This window comes from Fundulus heteroclitus, chromosome 1 (assembly GCF_011125445.2).
Source record: "Fundulus heteroclitus isolate FHET01 chromosome 1, MU-UCD_Fhet_4.1, whole genome shotgun sequence".
NCBI lineage: Eukaryota > Metazoa > Chordata > Actinopteri > Cyprinodontiformes > Fundulidae > Fundulus > Fundulus heteroclitus.
In genome coordinates, this window is record NC_046361.1 from 34,818,799 (window position 1) to 34,841,691 (window position 22,893).

At 40.0% G+C, this 22,893-nt stretch overlaps 1 protein-coding gene across 1 annotated transcript in view; it reads left to right on the forward strand.

Annotated features, from left to right (window-relative positions):
* c1qtnf12 (C1q and TNF related 12) overlaps positions 1–20,641 on the forward strand; it is a 31,905-nt gene extending 11,264 nt beyond the window's left edge. The window contains exons 2-8 of the mRNA XM_012863508.3: positions 9,211–9,315; positions 9,435–9,546; positions 11,799–11,983; positions 14,475–14,583; positions 17,211–17,304; positions 19,842–19,920; positions 20,005–20,641. Coding sequence (XP_012718962.1) covers positions 9,211–9,315; positions 9,435–9,546; positions 11,799–11,983; positions 14,475–14,583; positions 17,211–17,304; positions 19,842–19,920; positions 20,005–20,103 — 783 coding nt within the window. The 3' untranslated portion in view covers positions 20,104–20,641. The remainder of the gene's footprint in view (positions 1–9,210; positions 9,316–9,434; positions 9,547–11,798; positions 11,984–14,474; positions 14,584–17,210; positions 17,305–19,841; positions 19,921–20,004) is intronic.
* The last annotated feature ends 2,252 nt before the right edge of the window (positions 20,642–22,893 follow it).

Genomic DNA, 22,893 nt, shown 5'->3' on the forward strand with positions numbered 1-22,893 from the left:
TGTTTCAGAGCTTGTCATAATGCTTCCATAAATCTATTTGTTTCCCTTTGAAAGGGACCAAAGGACAAAACAGCACGGACAAAAGAACAGCAAAAAGGTTTCCCAGCAAACAAACCCAAACGTTGAACTGCTTCCATGTTGGGGTCACGGCTTACAAATAAAGTTCTCAAGATTATTTATTACAATCATTATTAACAACCTTAGAAAATTAATTCTTCAAGGTCTGGATTCAAATTTCACAGCTGACAGTTTAGGAAAACAGTTTAGAGTGAGCATGTACAGCTGTTGTTGGTTTTATGTCAATTTTTATGTTGTACTAAGTAAAAGCTAGAGTCAGTGTTCCAGTGATGATTTCTCTTGCTAAGAAAGATACATCAAACCCTGTCCATTCCTTTCTTCCACCTAACTTTTAATTTATACGGCGAGAGCAATCTACAAGTTTGTTTACAATCATAAGACTTAAACCCAGTCGCTCATGTTAAATATCCCACTACGGTGTTTACATTCAAATACACAATCTTGGTACAAAACTAATTCGATGACACGCTGTCAGCATCTATGGAGTCAGAGAGAGTAAATGCTCTCGTCAAAGCTGGTGTCTTGGGATTCAAGACACTTACGATTGTTTGATCGTTTACAGCCTTTTCTTATACTGAGGTACAAATCAATTCACGATACATACATATACACATACATCTCAAAGATCTTTACAAAGTCAAATTCAATCAGATTATACAGATTGGTCAGAAAGTTTAGTGGTAGTACCTTCACGTTAAATCTCCTGAGTGTAGTTTTGTGGCGTGCGAGCAGCTGAGCGTTTTAGGTTGGTGGCATATTCTCAGCATCAAGTTCCAATCATTTAACTCTCATAATCTATTAAGCGCTGCAGAAATGTGTGTGAGAAACAGTCCTAATTTACACAGTAAATTTGTCTGAGTAAATTTAGTCAAACTGAAGACATTTTACTCCGATCACATTTTATCCCTCTTAAAAATAAATAAAACGTCTTCAATTTGAGTAAATTTACTGTGTGTTAAACCTGCTTAATGTTTCCTATTTCTTCTGAGTTTGGAAGGACTTTGATTTCGTTTCTGAGTGTAAAATCAGAAGTTATGGCTGTAAAAGACCAGATTGAAATTCTGATTGCAGTTCCTGTTCATCTCTCTGTCACACAGCAGCGATGAGTCAGGGTTAGGTCTACATTGATGAAATATGTCTAAAATGCTTTACAGCTGCAACTTTCAATCCGGGGGCGGACGTTAGGTGAGTTACAGAATCACTGGTTGTAGTTTTATTGCTTACAATTATATTTTGGGTTGGGGAACCTTTATTTTCCGCCCTTACACATTCGGCAGCACTCCTCAGCTACTGTAGGCTACCGTATGGGAGGAAGGAGTCAGGCATCCCTCACAGACGACAGCCCAGCGGGGATTGGGAGAGTTCTGTGTAATTAAGTTTAATGTCATAAAGGATCAGCGAAGCACCATGGAAACACAGTTTATGTATCTCTCTGCTAACGCTGCGGCTGCACATTGCAACACGGATCTGCGCAGCTCTTTTCATCTTGGATCGCGTCTCTCCCGTTAAGACTTGTACTTGTGTGTGTGATTAGGAGTTTTATTCAAGACCGCGGCTTTATGGGATCAGAGTTGCATCTCCAGGGGATTCCTCTGCTGGAGAGGAGTAGGTGGAGGTCAGGTGAAATGAAGCTGTCTTGACAGCTTTCTCTGATGCAACCCAGTGAAAGTGAACTGCCATTTGAGTGCTATAGATTTTAGTAAATGTTGAAGCAATGACAGATGGACTGACGTTTTCTTTGGATACACAAACAGCTGAAAATTGGGGATTCCAACAGGACAATTATCTAAAATACACATCTACGTTTCATTTTGGGATGGATCAAGCAAGCTAGCCTCAACCTTCCCAAAGGCTCAACTACAACCCTTTTCAACATGTGTGGGTTACGCTTAAAAGCCGGCTTGTACCAGGAAAACAACTCATTTCAACAAACTCTACCGAATCTGTTGTAAAGAATGTTCAAGTAGTTTTCCAGGTTTTTGGTGAATGCTCTATTCTGATTGGCTGCAGAGTGTCCGCTAAGAAGTATAATAGAACATCTATAAAGAAGTTCCGGTCAAATAGCCTGATTGGTCTAAATTATTGCGCTGGCTCAAACCTTAGCCTGGTAATCCTGGCAACACGTCACAACGAGATATTAGGTAGTTCTCTCAGCCGCTGCTTGTGAAAAATGTACGATTGAGCAACGGTGAAAAAACGAACATTAGAGTATTGGTAATTGATTTAATGTCATTAACCGAGACTGAGGACCCAGTATTCAGCCAGACAAGAACAGGATGTATTTTAAAGATGGTTTATTAAATAACAGGTGTATGGTAGAAACCGGGATGACAGGCAGATAATCTACTCAAAAGGCTAGAGCAGAGTTTGTAGTCGGAGGTAGTCCTAAGTCAAAAGCCGGGTCAACAGAAGTGCGGGAATAACCAAAGCAGAATCCGGGAGCAGAGTCGGGTAACAGATCCAATGTTCAATAACAGGCAGGCAGAATTAACAGAAAGGGATCAGGCCGGCTCAGCTAGTCCAGGGACAGAACAGAATCAGGCAACAAAGGCAGGCAATCGGATCAGGGAGGAAAACAGGTAAATCAGGGGTCAGGCTGGCCCAGAATATCCGGCAAATTCGGGTCAGATCAACAGGCAGAAACAAAAAGAGAACGCTGGACTAGACTCACCGAATGGCTCGTAACAATCTGGCACCGAACAGTGAACAGTGGCAGGCATAAATAGGGGCGTGAACAGGTGAACAGAGTAGAAAACCAATTACAGGAAACTGGTGGAACTAATCAAAGGAAGGGTGGTGACTGAAAGTGAACCGAATTGATTGGTTGGTGACTGGTGGGTGAAAGGTGAACAGATCTGACTGGTGACAGGGGAGTGACAAGCAAACTGATAGGATAGTGGCTGGTGGCTGGGATGTGAAGTGAGCTGCTTGATGAACCGGTAAAACAAAGAGAAGATCAGAATAACACCAAAACAAAACCCAAATCAGACCATGGTATAAGCAGGAAAATGCCCTTTGAGGTGTCCGTTATCAGAAATTAATGGGCTTTGTGGAAGCATCTGTTCTCGCCTCCGCTTTGTCCTTTAATTTCTGATAATGGACACCTTGTCGGGCATTATCCCTTACTTATACCAATCTTTTTGGCTTATAGCTAATTGAGCTTGACATCCAGTATTTTCCAGAAATACCAATCTTGCAATTTTTCCCCCCTCTGCCTGCTGGCTATAACGTTTTATCTGACAAGAGGTTCTTTCACCAGACTTCCTCCTCTTATAAAAGACGATTACATCAGTGGTGTTGGAACCGAGGCGTTTACTGTAGTAAAAGTCTGATTACTTTTCCCACCAGATAACACAGTGCTGCCCATTCTTTAGAACCCACCCCTCATCAAGGATAAAAACTGCCAGGAGGACTTAACATTTCTCACCTTTACACATGATAACTGACACATTCTCGCGGACGGTGCTGGGAGGGCGTGCGCTCGACGCCGCTGACAGATGAGACGAGTTTAAGGCCCTCACACGTCAGCGCTGATCAAAGCCAGATCACCTCTGTTCTTCATCAGCTCTCCCGAGCTTTCATACCTGCATTCCCCTCATTTGTTCACGGCATGCTCGAGCTGATGTAAAAGAGAACGCCGGGGAATCCACGGTTCACCTTACACCGCAGCCCAAAGCAGCCAGTGGGAGCTCCGAAGCCTCTGACGGCGAGCAGCAGAGGTTTCTTTTTTTTTTTTTTTATCTGCATGTGTGCACGCTTTGATGTTCCAGCTCCCACCTGCATACAATGAATCAGGCAATTTTCTTTGGCACGTTGTAAGTGTGATCCCAGCCGTCACCAGCGCTTGTATTTCTCTGGTGGTACGTAGAGACGAGACAGCAACACGGTGTGTTTAATGGAAAAAAGCTAAGCATTCCTCCAGTTGTTGATTCAATTATTTATGCAGTGATTTGCTGTTATTCCATAGCTCAGAAATGAAGGTAATAATTACCTTAGTTATAGCCTTTCTTCCCCGAGCACAGAAAATCCCTGAGGGGAATAGTTTAATGGTTTAATTACAATGTTGTGTTTCATGCATTTGAAGGGAATGACTGATATCTTGGCAAGCATAAACCTTTTTTCTAATATAGCATGTGTGGGCCAACTCTCAGCTTCAAAAAAAAAAAAAGAAGACGGTGAGCTTTCACGGTGCCTCAATAAACAAAATGTATAGACCACGCTGAGACCTAAAGAACTCCGGGGTAAATGTTTGTTTGAATTGTTAATAAAAAAAAACCCGTTTTCTGGGTCAATTTCAGAGTAAGTTGTCAGTAGATTGGCCCTACGTTCAGCCTTAGATTGGCAGAAAAATGTCCGCATATGATTTAGTCTGGGAGCTCTCAGTTTATTTTCAGTGTCTACGGGCGGTGAAAAACATGTGGTGACTGCCTTGCCTGAAGACACTATTGGAAAAGCAATAATCATGTTCCAAGGTGTTTCCCTTATTTTATACCGAAGGAAAGTATTTAGCATGCATAAAGGGACGCCTACTGGTGTTCATAAAACACACCTAATCTTTGCTGATTTTAACACATAGGGAAACCCAAATAAGAATAAAAGCCTTGAAATAAATTTGCCGTTTATTGCAGTAGTGCGTCAGAGAAAATTTGGGGAAAAAGTCAGACCTTTAATTCCTCTACATCTTTTTCAGCGGAGAGAATCTATTCTAGAAAAATCTATTACATTTAAATTGAATAAATGTGCACAAAGTTAGCAGTACATTAACATTGGTTGCTCTGTGGTACAAAGTGACATAGGGGACCATTTCTCCTTTATCACTCTTCTGAATGGGAAAAGACAAGGAACAGGGGTGGCCAGTTAAATTGGGCAGATTTGTACTAATCCTTCTATTTCTGGTGATCGTTTCAAGAGAAAAGCTACCACTCACTTGCCCTTTTCACTCTTAAAACAAAAATGCGTTTGAAAGTTTATTATCAAACAGGAGAGAGGTAACCAAATTGGGGGACGGGGCGAGGACAGGTCTATAGGATCAAACTGGCAGAGTGACGAGAAGGCACTGGGAACTAATGTGCATGCAGCTAGACAAGATGAGACGTTCTGGCGGAAAGCTGCATATATATATATATATATATATATATATATATATATATATATATGCAGAGTGACAGGTGAGCAGAGTTGAAACTAAGTGGCTGCAGCAGCAGGTGGAGCTGATTAAGGTGCTGAGTGGTGACTGAGCAGAGTGGTTGAAAAGTCCAAAGACAAAAAAAAACCAAATCATGTCAAATGGAGCTGTAAAAATCTTCAACGCTCAATACAAGAGAACTGGAGCAAAAAGTGGCTAAAGAGCTGGTTTACTAAGAACAACCATTAGATGCTATCTGCGTGTTAACCGATTGTTTAGGAGGAATGCCAAGAAAAAACCTTTTCTCTCCTGCCATCACAAATGTGAAGCTTTTTAACACAATACTGGAACTTTAACTGGAACCATGCACTTTTATCAGAGAACACAAAGCTCGAGTTTTCTGTCCACAAACACTCGAGGATAAACATGTGGGAAAGAAAATTATGGCCGACTATTAGATATGGTGGAGGTTCTGTGATACTGTGGGCCTGTAGTTCCCACAGTTTTATTGAAAACCTCCAGATAAGCATAGAAGAGGAAGACTGTGCTTTTCACAATAAAAAAAACAAGCAAACAAAACAAAGACAAAACGAAGTAAAGAACAACAAACAAAAGATTTCCGTGAAAAAAACCCTGAGAATAGTCCCTTAGAAAATAACCTATGGCCACTGTTAAGTATGACAGTGGATCCATAATGCTGTGGGCCTAAACACCGGGGGAAACCTTGATTGAATGGCATCATGAACTCCTTGAAGTACCAGGATATTTTAAATAAAAGTCCAGTGGACTCAACCAGAAAACCACAGTTAGGTCTTTGGGTAGGGTAATGATTCAAGGTTAAAGGCTAAATCCGCTCAGAAATGGTATAAAAGTCACAAAACCAGCCTTTCTTCAAACTTGTCTCAATTCCTGACCTAGAATGTTCTGATCAATAAAGCTTTCCAAATATCATTCTAAAACAATGTTTCTTAAAATTTGATTTTTTTTCCAACATTGAAGAAACGCTACACAAGTGAAATGCTTAATCTTTTCTAAAATTTGAAGCATGAAATTATGCTAGTGCAATAAAAGATGACTTTATTGTACGGCCTTTTCGCATCTTTACCATGGTTGCCAATAAGTACAGATTTATCCCACGACCAAATCACACAACCCGGGTGAGGTAATAAAACAATTTACTTCATAATCAGAGTTTTATAGCCATGAGAGCGAGTTTTGCCAGAACAATGGGAGAAGTAAAAATATCCTTAACCCAATCAGCCTTCTTTTTATACATTTCCAATCTTGAAAATATCAACAAAAACACACATACCAATTCGACACGCAGTCGGCGCAGAATCTGTTTATTTTGTCTGCTTTCTGTGAGAGACAGGGAGCAAGTGCTGCAAATCCACAAACCAAAGGAAAAAAAAGAAAAAAAAGAGGAGAAGATTTTTACTCCAGCATATTATAAAGACAAACAAGGAGTTACTTTGTTGCGGTGCAACAAGAGGCACGTCTTCAGCGGAGCAGAAAGGAGCATGTTGGTTTAGCAGATAAGTGATCCGTGTTCTGCTGCCAAACCTAAACAAATTCCATTTCAGACAGCTCACCTCCGTGGCTCGTCCGTATCTCCTCTTCTATCTCAGCTGAAGGCTCCTGGACATTTGGGGGAAAGTTGGGGTAAAATTTGAGCTCCATTTAATTGGAACTCGTTCAACCTCTCATTTTACCCAAATGAAAACAAACCAGTTGCAGCACTGGACATGAAAAAATGTTGCTTCCAGAGGCCTTCATGCTTCCTTATCTCTCTAACAGATTGCAGTCTCTTTGCCGCTGTAATTTATTATAAATGAGGTATTTCAGAGCTATAAAAAAAACAGCGACTGTTTAAATTATCCATATATATCCACATTCTGTATATATTTACCGCGTCTTTATTAGAGATCTGTTATTTTCCCAGGACTTACGTAAGCATTAAAAAACAAGAAAACACTGTTCTGTCTGTGAGTAAGAAAAAAAGCCTTGTTAGATGTTTTTAGCTTATCATAAACTACAGTAAACGAAGTCTGCGGTGTCCAGGATTGACGTCACATAGAGCTGCAGGGTGCTTATGGGAATTTTCTTGCGGAGAACCCCCCACAAACCTAACAATGTATGTTTACATTAATCTTCCTGGCCTATTTTGCAAATAGGGAGCCAATGCAAGAGCTGACATTTTCCTTGACCTTTTCCACATAACCACCAGAAGCTTTAATGTATTTTCCAGCAACTTTATGTGATAGTAAAACACCAAGTAGTGCTCAATTACGAAGTGGAAGGAAAAACGAAGCGTTGTTTTCAACACTTTTAATGAATAAAAATCTGAAAAGGATGGTATGCATTTGTGTTTAGCCTTTTCTCCTCACTGTGCTTATCTGTAGATATCAATAGATTGAAATACCTGCACATTCCTGCAGTTTGCAAAATAGCTAAGGCTCAGTCAGTTCGGATGGGGAGCATCTGTGGAGTGCAGTTTTCTAGTCTAGGCAACAGATTCTACGTTGATAGAGGTCTGTACTTTGACTGGGCCATTCTAGCAGAGAATTGCCATTTGAGCTAAGCCATCCCACTATAGCTCAGGCTGTGCGTTTGATGTTGTGCTGCATAAAGGTCAGTCACCGTCAACGTCTCTTTTGCAGAATACAGGTGGTTTATTTCTTCAGAAATGGCCCTGTAAGTAGCTGGATCCATCCTCCTTTAGTTTTCCTTGTCCCTGCTGAAGATAAGCAGTCCCACAGCTTGATGTGCCACTCCCATTTATCAGATTTGGCCACATTTATGGCGTCCACGACTAATAGTTTCCCTGTGAACAGACTCTCCCACCCGAGCTGTGGATCTCTGCTGCTCCTCCAGAGTTACCACGGGCCTCTTGGGTGCTTGTCAGATTAATGCTCTCCTGTGCCACACTCGGATAATGAATTAAACAGCAAAGCCTCCTATGATCTTCAAAGCCTGGGAATTGGTTTTGTGACCTAACCCTGTATTTAACTTCCCCATGACTTTATCCATGACCTTGGTGGGTTTCTTGGTCTCCATGATGTTCACTAACGTTCTCTAAGAAATATCCGTGACCGTTAAAGAATAGCTATAATTATACTGAGATCCAAGGTGGACTCTTAACAAATAAGGGGCTTCTGAAGGATCTTATTTATGAGGATTCAAGAAAAGGGTAATGAATACAGATTCAAGGGTGCGAGAATACTTTTGCGAGGTATTTATTATATGTAACAAAGCTCCTGTGTGAATTGATAAAGAAAAGAAAGCACACGAGGAGGGCACCGATGCCAGTGTGAAAAGCCTTTATGCTGCCGAGTCAGGAGGGAAGGTAAGGAGGTTCCCCTGTTGGAGCATTCCCTGCTGTCTGGCACCATATAATTGTATCTTAGCATGCGCTTTTCCAAAAAGTGGTTTTAAAAGAAACAATACTGACTCTGTGTGCTAGTCTTTGAGGCTCTTTTTGCATTACATCCCTCTGGGAATCACTTTACAGTGAGATGAATGATTAGTTTTGTTAATAGGACCTTTTTACACACTTCTTTAAAGCAAAATCTGTTTCAAATACTCTTGTGTTACAGAAAAACAGAACGTAGAGGGTTATTTTGTCTCGATCCTCTCTTTTTAGCTTTATTGTGTCCATAGTGGAGCAGTACTGTTGCTTAGTAGGTAGTTCTGCTGCATCATAGCAAGAAGGTTCTTAATCACATCTCAGTCTGGGTCTTTCTGTGTGGACTCCATATGTTCTTCCAATACATGTGTGGGATTTAGCATGTTTTGGTCACAGTTTTCACTATAAATTGATCTTAGAGTGCACGGTTGTCTCTCCTGTGCATGTGTTTGATGGACTGTGTGAAACTAGTCCCTTACCCACTGACAGTGTGTGAAAATCTTTCCTGAACCCATAAACTGCAAGAAACATTTGTAGAAAACGGTTGGATCTATCCGCCTGTGGGTTGAATCAGTGACACAGCCTTTTTTCCTTCCTGCAGACGTCTGATCACCAGAGAGTGGATCCACTTGGGTCGTGGATGGATTTTGTCAAAAGACCTGTCGGAAACTTCCCCGGAAAGTGTCGCAAGCGCAAACGACCTCTGGTAAACCCGGCTGTCTTTTCCAGTCCCCCAAAAGAGAATCCTACTTTCACCGATTATCTGTACATGACAGCAATTGTAGTTCTCAGTTTAAAAACAAGACCGGTTTTCTCTGCCAACAGCCTGGACCCCCGGGTCCTCCAGGTCCCCCGGGCCCTCGGGGACCTCCTGGCTCTCCAGGGGCTGAAGTGACCCAGGAGGTTCTTTTGCAGGAGTTCAAGGAGATGATTAAAGGTAAACAGTTTGCTTACTATTCAATCATGGGGAAAACTTAACAAACTTCTTCTGCTTCCATATGATGAAGAGGAAAGGCAGCAGCCAGGCGTTGCTAATGAGATACAATTAATTAACTGTCCGCCTTCATAAATTAGGAGTTTTGTCAGTTTGCTAAATTTTAGCACATAGCTGTTGGTTAATACGACACCTTGCTGGAAAGATATCAGCTATGACCCAACACAGGTAATTGTTGCTACACATCAATGTGGCCAAGGATAGATGGGTATCTTCAAACCTTTAGAAAATCATCACACTTTTACCCCGTTTACATTACCCCTTTTTAACCGGGCCGAGACCAGTCCGGCTCGGTAACCGAGATAACTATGGAGTGTAAATGGAACGCAAACTGAACTGTTTCGAGCCAGACGCAACCGGACCGCTCTAAATGCAGACCAGTTCCATGTGTGGGCTCGGCTCGTTTTTTTTCTGGCCCGGTTCTCTAATACCAAAGAGCGCATGAGCAGACCGCGTCATCTCCTTACAGCCACCTGACATTTCAGACATTCATAAAAATACTAGCTTCCCTATTGTGATGAAGCTCAGCGTCTGTCGTTGTTTCCTGCATCTGTAAATCCTGATTAGATGTTCATTTGTCTTATCCACTTCTCAAAAGCCGACTCTGTCAAGTAAATGAACCAAAAGTTGCCGTCTTTGTCTGACTCTCCGCAAACCACGAAATATAACCAAGCATAACTTCCTGAATGCTACGGGGGCCGCCATTTTTACTTGCTTGATTTCCTCCTTGAAGCCTAGAGAACAGCAGTACCGCAGATCATCAATAGGAGGCGAGGAAACCAAGGAACCGAGATAGCATGATGTGTAAACGGTCGTCAGAACCAAGCTCGGCTTGGTTAACTGATCCAAGCTCGGACCGAGCTCGGCATTGATCGGTTTAACAAGGGTAGTGTAAAGAAAGAAAATTCACAGATGGAGAGAACATTTCAAACAGCTTCCATCTTCCCAGGATTAAACTTCACTGCCAGTTCACTCCCAGGTCAGACCACTCAGCGAAACAACACCCAGCAGCTCAATATCAGAACACACAGGTCTCCACTAGCATGTTAACTGGTAAATCCCTTGACAATGCAGTCTCAAAATGACTGTATGGCAGCACAAGTTAGGTTTGCAAAGCTTTATCTAAATAAAATAAAAAAAAAGGCTTCTTGTAAAATATTCGTCAACCAGGCAAGACCACATTCGAGATGTTTGGTTATGATGGTAAAAAAAAAAAAAAAAAAAAAAAAAAAAGATACACAGTATATTGACGCAAATGCCTAATTTCAAGTTTTAAGCATGGTGGTGGGGGGCATAATAGTTTGGGCTCGTTTTGGACCAGAACATTTAGCTTTCCCTGAGTCGACCATCAACTCTTCCATTTACCCAAAGTGTTTTAGAGACTAGCGTGAAGCCATGAGTCCAACGGTTTAAACCAACTATTGTAATTAGGTCACCCAGAGGACAACGATCCTAATCCGAGAAACACATCTACACCAGAATGACTGAAAGCAGAAAGGATTCAGGAGTTGAAACAGTCCAGACAAAGACCAGACATCAACTTTATTGGGATGTTGGGCTGAGGGATTAAACGACGGCCACAGGAAACTGATAAATTGTCGTTGTTAAAGGTGGTTCTACAAGCTCCTCATTCATGTCACGCATTTCAGATTTTCACACAATTTAGCCTACATCTTGATTTAAAAAAATGAAACATGTTCATTTTGTGTTGCTTTTTTAGTACATCTGAGGTTGTGTTATGTCCAGCTATGTAAAAAAAAAATGAAACATAAAATGATAGACAGATTTCCTTTCTTGACAATATGACAAAGAACTGCTTAGAAAATTGGCTGAAGAAGAAGATAATCAAGATGCTGTGATGAGACCTTAAGGGAGCTGTTCATGAACAAATAATAATTATAATGAATAATGAGAAAACAAGGAAGCCTTCAAATTATTGCTGCTAAAGGTGGTTCTAGAAGCTATTTGATCGCAGGATGTACTTAGTTTTTCAGAAGAAACTTTCTTTTTCTCATGACATCTGGGTTTAAACAGTATTCTTTTTCTTGCTTTGTGCGGGGACTACCTCCTCTTAAACATTTAATGAGAAACAATGTCTTAATTATTAATTCTTTAATGAGAACATTATGTTAAAATGTCTAAAGTTTGTCGTGGCGTGACTTTGCAATGTAACACCCTGGCTGCGTTCCACTCAGAGGCTACAGAGAGGAGGGCAGCAGCATTCGACAGGCAAACAAGCCCTAGCCAGCAACCTACGGCCCTGCTTACTCTGGAGGGAATGGCCTCCTACCGCCAAATACAAGAAGCTTTCCACTGCAAGCTCAAGGGACCTGTGGTGGTGGACAAGAAGACTCTGGTGGAGCTCCAGAACTTTCAGACAGTGAGTAAATGTTCAGAGTAAATGTTTTTTGAATCAGACCAGTTTGGCTTTCCCATTTGTGCTTAATTCTCCTCCTCGCTGTTATTTGCTATTTTGCTGTTGCTTACTTTGGATGTGGGAGACACCCCCCTGTAAATGGCATTGGCAAAGCATGCAGTGCCATTCTGAGACTCAGACTGCCTCTTTGGTTCAAAAATATCCCCTTTTTCAATCCTACACATCACTCCCAGGGCAGCACACAAAGGGCACTCTGTCTCTGACTTGGAATAATGTGTGGAGAGGACAGAAATAGAGACTGTTAGAAGAAGCATGCTGCAGAAGAACTATGGCCTGTTGGGGCGGGCTGACACGCTGTAGCTGGAGTAGAGACGATTATATGCCAATCTGTTTAATATAGTATTATAATAACATGCTACCAGAGTATTGGATGGTTATAGTTTAGGTCTTTTAGCAGTCAGAAGCAAAAAGGAGACGCTTGAAAGAAAACATACAGATGAAAACAATTTGACATGGGGCAAAATTAAAGAAGAAATTAAAAAGACACTAAAAAAGTCAAAAGGTAAATTATGTCTGCACAATGATTTTGAAGAGATTTTCCTCAATTCCCCCAAATTTCAGTTTTTCCTAGAACCCTGACCTGCTGACTCTGGTTGAGACTTTAAACTTCCTTTAGTATCTTTTTTATTAGTGCAGCGTGATCAGCCTGGTGTAGCATTAGTAACGGTAAAGTGTTTGTATTAGCTAAAGAATTGAAATCTATTACCTTTACTTTTTTAAATTTCAGAAAAAGACTGCCAGCATTTACAAGTCCAGGAGGTTCCAGGACTGAGAGAGAGTGAAAGAAAACGACTTTCCCATACTCTGTTTAGTTCAGTCGTTATCTCCGGAAGTCAGCTCAGCTCAATCATTACGATGAAACGTTCCCAAGGCGGGTATAAAGTGGGACGTCAATTAATACTCCTTTTTGTACCTGAATACCTGAAACCAATTTTGAGCAAAATTGGAAATATACGAATTGTGAAGATTTAAAATGCCAGCCCCACCTGCCTTTGCACGCTCTAATTCAAAGGTGGATGTGATGCCTTGAAAGTAAGGGAAATAGCCTCTTTTCCACTGCAGGGACTTTCAACCATTACCTGGGATTTTGAAAGACCTCCACGCATTTCGACACAATTTAAACAAACAAAAAAAAAAAGTCCTCCCCAGTATTGAGGAAAAGTTCAGGCTCCATTTTTATGGCTTCAAAGATCTGTGCTTAACACTATCACAGAAGCTAGGTGACAGAAGTTACTCCAAGGTAAAGGCGGGAACAGCTGTTAATGCCTTTGGTTTCTTATTACTGCCAGCTGCTGGACCGGAGGTGTAATGCAGTTTTCTTCTCAACTTCCCCATGCATCAGTTGCTTTATTGTTGACACACGTCATTTCACACGGAAATGAGACGTGCAGACACAATGTCTGCATAATTTATACCCCATGTAGAAGTAGCACTATTCTCCTAGACTCTAGAGGGCGGCGTTGTGCTTTTACGTCAAGCGTACTACACCCCACTACACATAGAAGTAGAAAACACAGTTGTTTCCAACGTTTAAGCCTCTTATTTTCTACTAAGAGTGACTGCGATTTCTGTCCAGGAATTGTTAATCATTTTTTTGATCACAGTGAACTTTTTGGGGGCGAATCATAAAGATGTCCATATTTACAATCCTCCGCCAGAAGGAGTGCTTGCTCGTCCAGCATGTTTTTTGCGTGCAGGGCTGTCCGCGTGGTTAAGAATTTTCTAAGGTGTGTAGAGTGGAACCATTTGGCCATATTACGCAAGTGACGTAATATTGCTGCGTGGACCTTGAGAAGGTGTCAAACAGAAACCAGGCTTTAGGCTGGTTGATATAAATTTTCTGTGGTTTTTCAGAGCAGTGGAAACAGAAAACACACAAATTCCCCAGGATTCCTTTTACTGGTGTGGAAAAACAACAACCAAAAAAATCCAGATGGGGCTAATGCTAGCTTCATTAGCAGCTAACTTAACTTTGAAGAGAGACATTGTAGCATTTTAATACCATGAGGTCTTGTGTCACGAGACGTTCCTGCAATTCTAGTCCTTAGCAGGTTCCTACAGAGCTAGGTTGCCCATTGAAGAGATAGTTCAGCTATTTAGGTCTGGTGAAGCGTGTGGAAAATGTGGCTCACAGGCCCTGAAGTCACACCTGTAGGTCAAACTCACAACAATTTCCCTACAGTCAAAAGTTTTTGCTCAAATATATTAAATTTGTTGTCATGTTTAGGCAGTGCAAGTCTCCTCGTTACTACCCTCGTCCCTGATGCCAAACTAATCTTCACTGACTGTGACACCTTTAAACCCAGTTTCTATTTAATTTATTGTTTCCCAAAGAGATAATACACACCAGTTAAGCAGTTGTTGTCCAAGAGGGAGCACTGTGTCTCTGTAATAAATTGTGACAATATTACTTAAGTTCTTTCTGTGCTTCCAGCCGCCTGCTAAAGGAGCTTTTCTCAGAGGAAAAGGGATGGACCTATCAACAGGGAGGTTTACGGCCCAAATCACTGGAATCTACCAGTTTTCTGCAAACGTCCACATCGGTAAGTCACCGTAACTTTCCTTTATGTACTTTTTTACACAGTAAAGCCTTAAAGCCCCCTATACACCCAAATACATGTTCAGACTCTTGCAAGCAAATTATAAGGAGACAGCGGGTGTTTACATTGACCTCACCCTTGCACTTATGTGGATTCTGTTAAAAATTTTAAAACATCATCATCATCATCTTTAACCACACATGTTGAAAACAGTATGAGGTTTAATATGTATATACAGAGTTTTTACTTATTTACAATGTTCATCATAAAGAAATAAAAATGGAGAAAATACCCTTGGATTTTATTTTTAATATGATTTTGATATGATTTCTTGTAAAAATCAGGTTAGGTAACATGTGATCAGGATAGTTATAGACTACATGCACTTATTTGCACCCCGTGTGTAGATGTTTGAAAAACTTTAAATAAATGTATATTTTATTGCAGCATCATAAATGTTAAAGATAAACATTTTTGTACCTTGGAGTCAACACATCCCCAACAAGCACTATACACCAGCTACATGCCAGTTGGTTATCAGGAGGCCTGTTAAATAAAGATATGGCTCCTTCTGCCAGAAAATCAAAAATGGATGATCATTAAGTCTTTTAGCAAAACTACATCACAAAACACTTAGTCAAATCCCCAAAGAAATGATTCAACAGACATAAATGTCCTTCTTCCATGACTATTGTGGTTCCCATACCTAACTCCTAAAGAAAACCTGTAGGGTGAGCAGAAGAGAAGAGAGCATAGGAGATGACGGCGTATGATCTAGATAGCTTGTTAAAGGAGGAATGGTTTAAACCATCCCTCTCTCTGTATGATCCAACCATGTGCATTTGAAATGTTATAGAAAAATATTAACCACTACCAGTAGATCTAAAAAAAAAATTATTTTAATTATATTAATTTTGTTGAGTCCAAGCCAGTTATTTTTCTCCATAACCCAAGTTGGACGTGTCTGATGATGTCTCTGGTTCTTGAGTGGCTCGACACTAGGAATATTATGCAACATTTGTAGCACAGTACGGGTGGAGGAATTGTCTATGAGTGGTGGTTCTTGATGCTCTGACTCCAGCCAGCGCATGAATGCATTTTGCTGGACAAAATGCATTCGCTGGTTATCCGTCTATTTCCTGCCATACGTTCCTTTCACCCAACTTTTTACAAATTTGTTTGGATACAGCAGTTGGTCAACAACCAGCTCCTTTAGCGATGACCTTCTGCGGCCAACTTTGCTTGTTGAAGGTGTCTTGTGCATGTCTGTCAAGTCGACCATCATCCCCATGACAGTGTAACCTACTGACCCAGATTAAGAGGCCAGTTTGAGGCTCATACAACATTTGACGGTGTTTTCAAGTTAATAAGCTGATTTTGGGTTTTCGTTCTCTGTCAGGCAGCCATCTCTGTCAATCAACAAAACTACAGGAAATAAAAACTTGAAATGTGTCACTTAGGGCTGGAAGGTATAGAAAAAAATCGTATTGATTGATATAAAACAAATCAATATATATGTTTTAAGTGCAGCCCTGGCCATTTTTAGCTGTGGCTTAAAGGAGTCATAACCTGGTATTTTACATATAAAATCCTTCTCAAAATGTCTTTTAATTCATGTTTAGTAATTTTTAAGAGAAAAATGTTTTATGCAGGCAGAGTCATCGGAACATTGTAATCAAAGATGAACTTAATCCACTGCTCCCTGGTAGTTTTGGTCCACAGATGCAGGAAAACCTAACACAGCTCGTTAGTGGCGGTGACACAACTAAGTGATTTCAGGTGGCTGACGAGAGGCGCCGTGGCTTACGTTAGCATCCTTCCACGACGTAAATTTAGGAGGAGCACCAAAATCTCATTCTTGTGGGTTTTTCTGGTTTGTACAAAGAGCCAATCCCAGGTGATGACTCCTTTAATTGGCAAGCTTAAGATAAAGAACATAAACATTGCATTCCAACTCAACCCTTTATTCAACCAACTTTTAACCACAAATACAAGTTTATAAAAAAAAAACCGCATGCTCTCTGAACTCTATGAAGGGGGCGGAGCTTGGTGACGGAGCGTTGCTGGATCTGCGTTGTGATTGGTTGGGAGGATGTAAAGACTGCAGTATTAACCTAAATGGCTAAAATGCAAAAGGAAGCAAAACTGTCCTTTTTTTCTATTGCACCACACATCGATCAATATATATTATTATTGAATTGTCGGACCCGAATTTCGATCTATGTGTACTGAATCTACACAATATCTGAGTTTCACTTTCTGAAATGAGTGACAACAAATATTCACATTTTTTTAGATGTATCTGTGCAACATGTTAACAGCAGGGTTGCCAAAAATAGTGGCACTTGTGATTTTGTTAAAAACATTTATTTCTTAACATAATACTTTCTTTACTAACTAAATAAAGGTACTCAAAAGCTGTATGTTTTACTTATTAAAGAGATTATACACATATTTATGATTGTATAGCATGTATTGTTGTTATTGTGGATAATTCTTTCATTTATTTGATATACAGACTTTTTAACACATCTGGAACAGGTGTAGAGGAACTGTTGGGAGATTTAAATGAAAATGTGTTTAACTGAGCCTCTATAATTATGTGATGGAGACTGTTTGCTTCTTTGCAGATCACAATGAAGTCAAGAGGAGCAAAAGCCAGCTAAAAGCCAGAGACAACATCCGCGTGTTGATCTGCATTGAATCACTCTGCCACAGATACACGTAGGTGTTCTGGAAAGCGGCTAGATCTGATAAAGATCAGTTTCACTCATCGGTGAATCTAAATCAAATGTGCATTGCCGTTGTAATTATAGAATGTTTCCATTTGGCACGATGTGTTGGTAAGCAAAACCCCAAAAGTTCACGAATGAAACTTAACAAAACGGCAGAACAAATGCACTTTGCATGCTTGACATTCCTGCTCAGACAGTTTGTTTATCTTTGCCTTATACCAGTGAAACTTAAGCGGCGTTTAATGCTGCCTCAACTTTCACTGGAATTTATGAGCTGTTAAAGGTGTTGTCTGTTACACTTCGTATGGGACCAGTGTGGCATTTCCTGTATAAAAGCAGCGCGCGTCTTTAAAGGAAATGTCCCCTCATTTAGAAAAGTCGTCCCTGTCGCCAAACTAATCTTTATAGACTCACCTTTGACACTTCAGGCAGCCTGTTACATACAACAGCCTTCATAGTGAAATGCCCTTATTGGGGATTCTGGCGTCAGATAATGAAGAACAATATACGGTTGGTCTGCAAGAGGAAAGGAGAAAAAAACTAGCAGAACTAGGCTTTGTTCTTTCCCATATTTCAAAATGTCTGTTTACATAAAGTCAGAGAGAAAGGTTGAAATGAAAAACTCCCCCAAGTCTCCCCAGAGCTCTGCAGCCACTCTTCTAGTGTGGTACAATAAGGGAAATGTATAAATAATGCTATTATGATGGGTTGCTTAACCCAAAAGAGTACTTGGCTTTTGCGTTTTGAGCCAAAGCCCCAGCCTGTCTCCCACTCCCACACATGAAACCGAGGAGAATGTGAAATATGGTCCATTGAGATGGCAGTTCGGATGAAGACAAATGTGATTGATTCACAATAAAAATTGAACATTTTCCACTTAACACAAGCCAGTTCTCCAACTGTGCGGTTAATGGCTGAGGATTAGTTTCAACCATCTTTGCAGGACAGAGTTGAACTGGTAAAGGAAGGACTTTTTTTTTTTTTTTTTTTAGAAATGGCCTTATTAGGTCTCTTGGTTATATCACCTTTTTAATCTGGGCTTTTATGCATGGTAATTTAACACAGAAGTTTTTTTTTTCACATACTTTAAATCTGATTTGGGGAAGCCAGGAGGAGATTACCAAATCAACATATGTTACGTTATGTACTGCTTTCACACACAAACACATTGAAAGGTCACTGAAAGTGGATATTTCGGGAAAACTTCATCCAAAGTGAAGATCTTCAGAAGATTCATTTATAGTGTTTATCCACAGACAGTAGAAACCAGACTTTTGGAAATGATAACACATACACAGTCATTCCTTGATTGGATCTAAATGTATAGTCTGGTCCATTTAGACCCGTAAAAGCAGATGACCTTCTTCCAAAATTATAAATAAAAGAGATTTAGTTTTTCCTGTGTAAACAACAACAGATGTTTCTGAATCTTTCCACTCCGGAACCCATTTTCCACCAGTGCCGTTGTCTTGTACACGGACAGAAGAAGCGCAACAAAACTTTTATGTTTTAACCAAAATAAACTATGTGCACAGGGCCATAGTTACAGTGTGATAACATGGTACACATCTGTTACTTTTGGACATAAAGTGTTTCCATAAAGGCTACTTTCGAAGTACCATTAGTGTGTCCGAGGGGTTAACTCAGGGGTGCCTTTGAGTTAACCTAAATTTTAATTACAGGAGGGGGGCTAATATGTGTGAGACACACTGGGGAACCCTCTAGAGGTGCACTAAATGAATTACATGCGACCTCGCTGTTAAGCGCGTAACTACTACGGAAGCTGCGGAGTATCATAAATGTGACAATGTAAACATGTCCTCAATGTATTTGGTATTGCTAATAGCCAATAGCTACGCTCATCGTGTGTAATGGTTTTTGGCACTGTTGCCAAGTCCGCTTGTTTTTTTTCTAAAGTCGCTTGTAAATTCCATAAGTTGCGTTTTTTTGGGCTCGTTTCACTGTTATATTGAATTAACTTACCTGTCGAGTAGAAAGCACAAAACTTTCACATTCGCTTCCTCATGAATTATCTCCACCTGGTAATAATTGAGCCGATATAGCCTCTCATTTTCTCTCAGTTATTACTAATTTTTCTTTTCTTGGTTAATTTCTCCTCCCTGGCCGGCAAGTTTGTCGCCCTTTCGACTTCTGAAATCAGAAATAGCGACGTAAGATGCCGTCTCCAAGTGGGGGCACCGGCACCTGTGTATTTATAAACTACTGATTCTAAATTCTGCAAAAGCTTTAACATGTGAGGTTATCAGACTTTGGTAGAATATGAAAGCAATTCTTGATTTTTGCTAATTAAAAGCCAAATTAGTTACACACTGCCCCTTTAATCTTAGGTCCTGTTTCAAACACCTCACAGTTTTCAAATGCATGATAAATGGAGAGTTAAACTGTAGCATCTTATGAAATCCTACTAATAATCTAAACCTAGGAAACCTATTTTTTATCTTTAATATATATTTCGCTTTACCATTACATATATGCACTGTTTTTTAATCAATTTTGTCTTTACAGGTCACTTGAAATGATTGTTGGATTAGAAAGCAATAGCAGGATATTCACTGTCAGCGTTCAGGGTCTGCTGGAGCTACAGGTGAGAGAAAAGTCCAACAAGCATGGGATTAAAAACTTTTACTTCTTTTCATTAATACCAGCTTTTTTTTTCTTTTCACTGCAGGTTGGCCAATACACGTCCATATATGTGGACAATGCAGCTGGTGCTTCTATTGAGATTCAAAGCGGTTCGGATTTCATGGGCATACTGCTTGGGGAATAGCTTCACACCGGAGAAGGGCATTCTCCAAGCCATCCACTCGCGTCACGTGGTTCTTTGTATCTCTGAACGAACTGCCTCTTAAAACCATGACAAAAGACAGACACCACATGGGATTTTTTGAAGGAAAGATGAACGGCTAATATTGACTTTACTGCCCATCAGATGGTGAGAGGACACTGTGAAGAACTTCAAGGCCGAGTTTTGTTTTTCACAATGCACTGCCACTTCCACGGGGGACTTGGATGCATGCTGCCTCACATTCAAAATAGCCTGAACATGAAATGGAGATTATGTTTGCATAAGTATATTTTTTTATGGCTTTTTAAGATCTTTGCAGTAAACCAAACATTATTCTTGTTTTATGTTCATTGGTGGAAAAGCTAAAGAACATTGAATTTCACAGTCATCCATTTAATATATATTGATATGTATTTTTTTTTTGTCTACAGTATTTGTCATTTACAAACTTGTGAGATAGTATTTTTGGATTTGAATTCACGACTATATATAAATATATGTATATTATATGGTGCATAGACTCTGTGAGTACACTGGATGATTGATGCTAGATGGGCCTTATGATTTGTCAACATACGGTGATGAGAAAAACAAGGTAATCCCCAGAATTCAATAGATTACAGAGCCCCATAATTCGTGTGATTCAAAGGCTTGTTGCAGCAATAAAAACTCTCAGTTTTCTCCCATTTTGTTGTGGGAGACTTTTGGCCCCCAATCAGGCTGGAGTCTCGCCATTGGCTGGGCCATTTCAGTTCCATTTCACATTCTTTTTAGGTTTTCTGTAGTACCATTGCTGCTCTGTTTGAGATCATTTTCATGTTATTGTGTCAGAAAAATGGTTTTACGTTTGACTATAAAGTGCTAGAGAGGAGTTCATGGCCAGATTATCGACAGCAAAGTCCCCGTGTTTGCGCAACAAGCCCAGACCACCATACCTTCATTAACTTTCTTAACAGTTTTGTTTGTGATGAAACAGCACATTTGATTAGCCCAAACATAGGCCATTGTAGTGTGTAATGGCGAAAACTTTCCAATGTGTTGACCCTGAGTTAAACTTGCTGGGATTTCAACTCCTGGGGTTATATACAATTCATTTGTTTCCCTAAGTCATCTTTCTTCCTGTAAAACAATGGACTTCATAAATAGCCAAATTATCCTTCCCAGATAGATTCCTTTAATTTGTTTTTCCCATGACTTTATTGGCAGTCTGGGAAATTGTCCTTGTTCAGTGACAGAATTTTTCTAATTTGTGCATCATCCCAGAAATTGCTCAGAAACTACTGAAAAGATTTTAAGGTTAGTCCCCAGGCTACGCTTTCTACAAAATGTCAGCTGGTTGCTTCAGTGAGATACTTCAAGAACTATTATGCATGGCATCATTAAATGTGTATTGATATAATATATGCTGTGAAAAAAATTACTGTCCAACAACATGACCAAATAACTCAGGACACATGCTAATTAACAAATGGTAACTGGTGCCAGCATACTAAACTCTTCCAATGCTTTTATGTTGGAAAATCTTTGCTTTCAATTTGCATCCGGGAGTTAAAATGAATTTCACATCAGAATAATCAATCCAAAATCAATTGTAAAGTAGATGGCTTCATACTAATTATGAAGCCATATATATATATATATATATATATATATATATATATATATATATATATATATATATATATATACATATATATATATATATATATTAGTTTTAATAGTACATCAGCCAATTTTCTGGGACACAAGCAACAGCGCAATAACCAGACACTGCTACTGGAGTGATGCTGCAAGTTTTTTTTTTTTTTTTTAATTAAAAGGTAGAGTCTGCGATTTCCCCCCGGAAAATTAAGTAAGAAACGCCGATGTTGCTTTTTGAATAACTGCACACATGCACACATGCAAGACTGTGTTACCTGCTCTTCTGCTACTCAGGGGGATCTAATGAAAAAATCTCCCAAATCCAATCTGGTCTTATTTCTTTCTACTGATTCCTTCCTGTTCTCATAAACTTGTTTGCTTCTTGTGACTGTTAGTCTTGTTCAAAGTCTATGGTGAGAGCAGCGGAGCTACAACGAGCGGCTAACATCGAAGCTAACAGCTAAGCTAACCGCTAAGCTAACGACTAAGCTAACAAGATACATATGCGGGAAAAACAGTAGATAAGGTGATACCTCCGGAAACTGAGGGACGGGGGGGTGTCTGAGGGCAGGACGCGACATGAAGGCATCTGATTGGCTCTTTCCATCTGGACCGAATGACAGGATTGGACAGAGTTTTTACAGGCCTGCAGCTCTCCCAGAGATCTCGTTTTTTTAACTTCCTTTTTCTGAGCACATAATGTATTGACTACTTTCAGGATGTAAGGACCATTTCACCCAGTATAACAAAAAGTATTTCTGAACAGGATTACCAACTATAGCTTTAAGTGGATAAGGTGCTTTAAATGATTTGAATTGGAAAAAATTAGACAAGATGAGAAGATTTATCGGTAACCATCCCAAATCAAGATATGTACACAGAGGAATTATCAAGATGAAGGGTAAAAACAACATGGAAGAATTTACGTGACTCAACTGTATACCACGTTCATATCTAGTCATGTGATTTCATATCAGGGTTGTCTCAGTTACTTTTACATTTCCTGAAAAATGTTTTCTATTTTTTCATTTTGCGGCTATCACCTAGCCGGTGCTTTAGACTAAAGTCTGAGACAATCAATCATACCTTTTATAGACATAAACTGACACAAGCTATTTTCAATAATTGAAG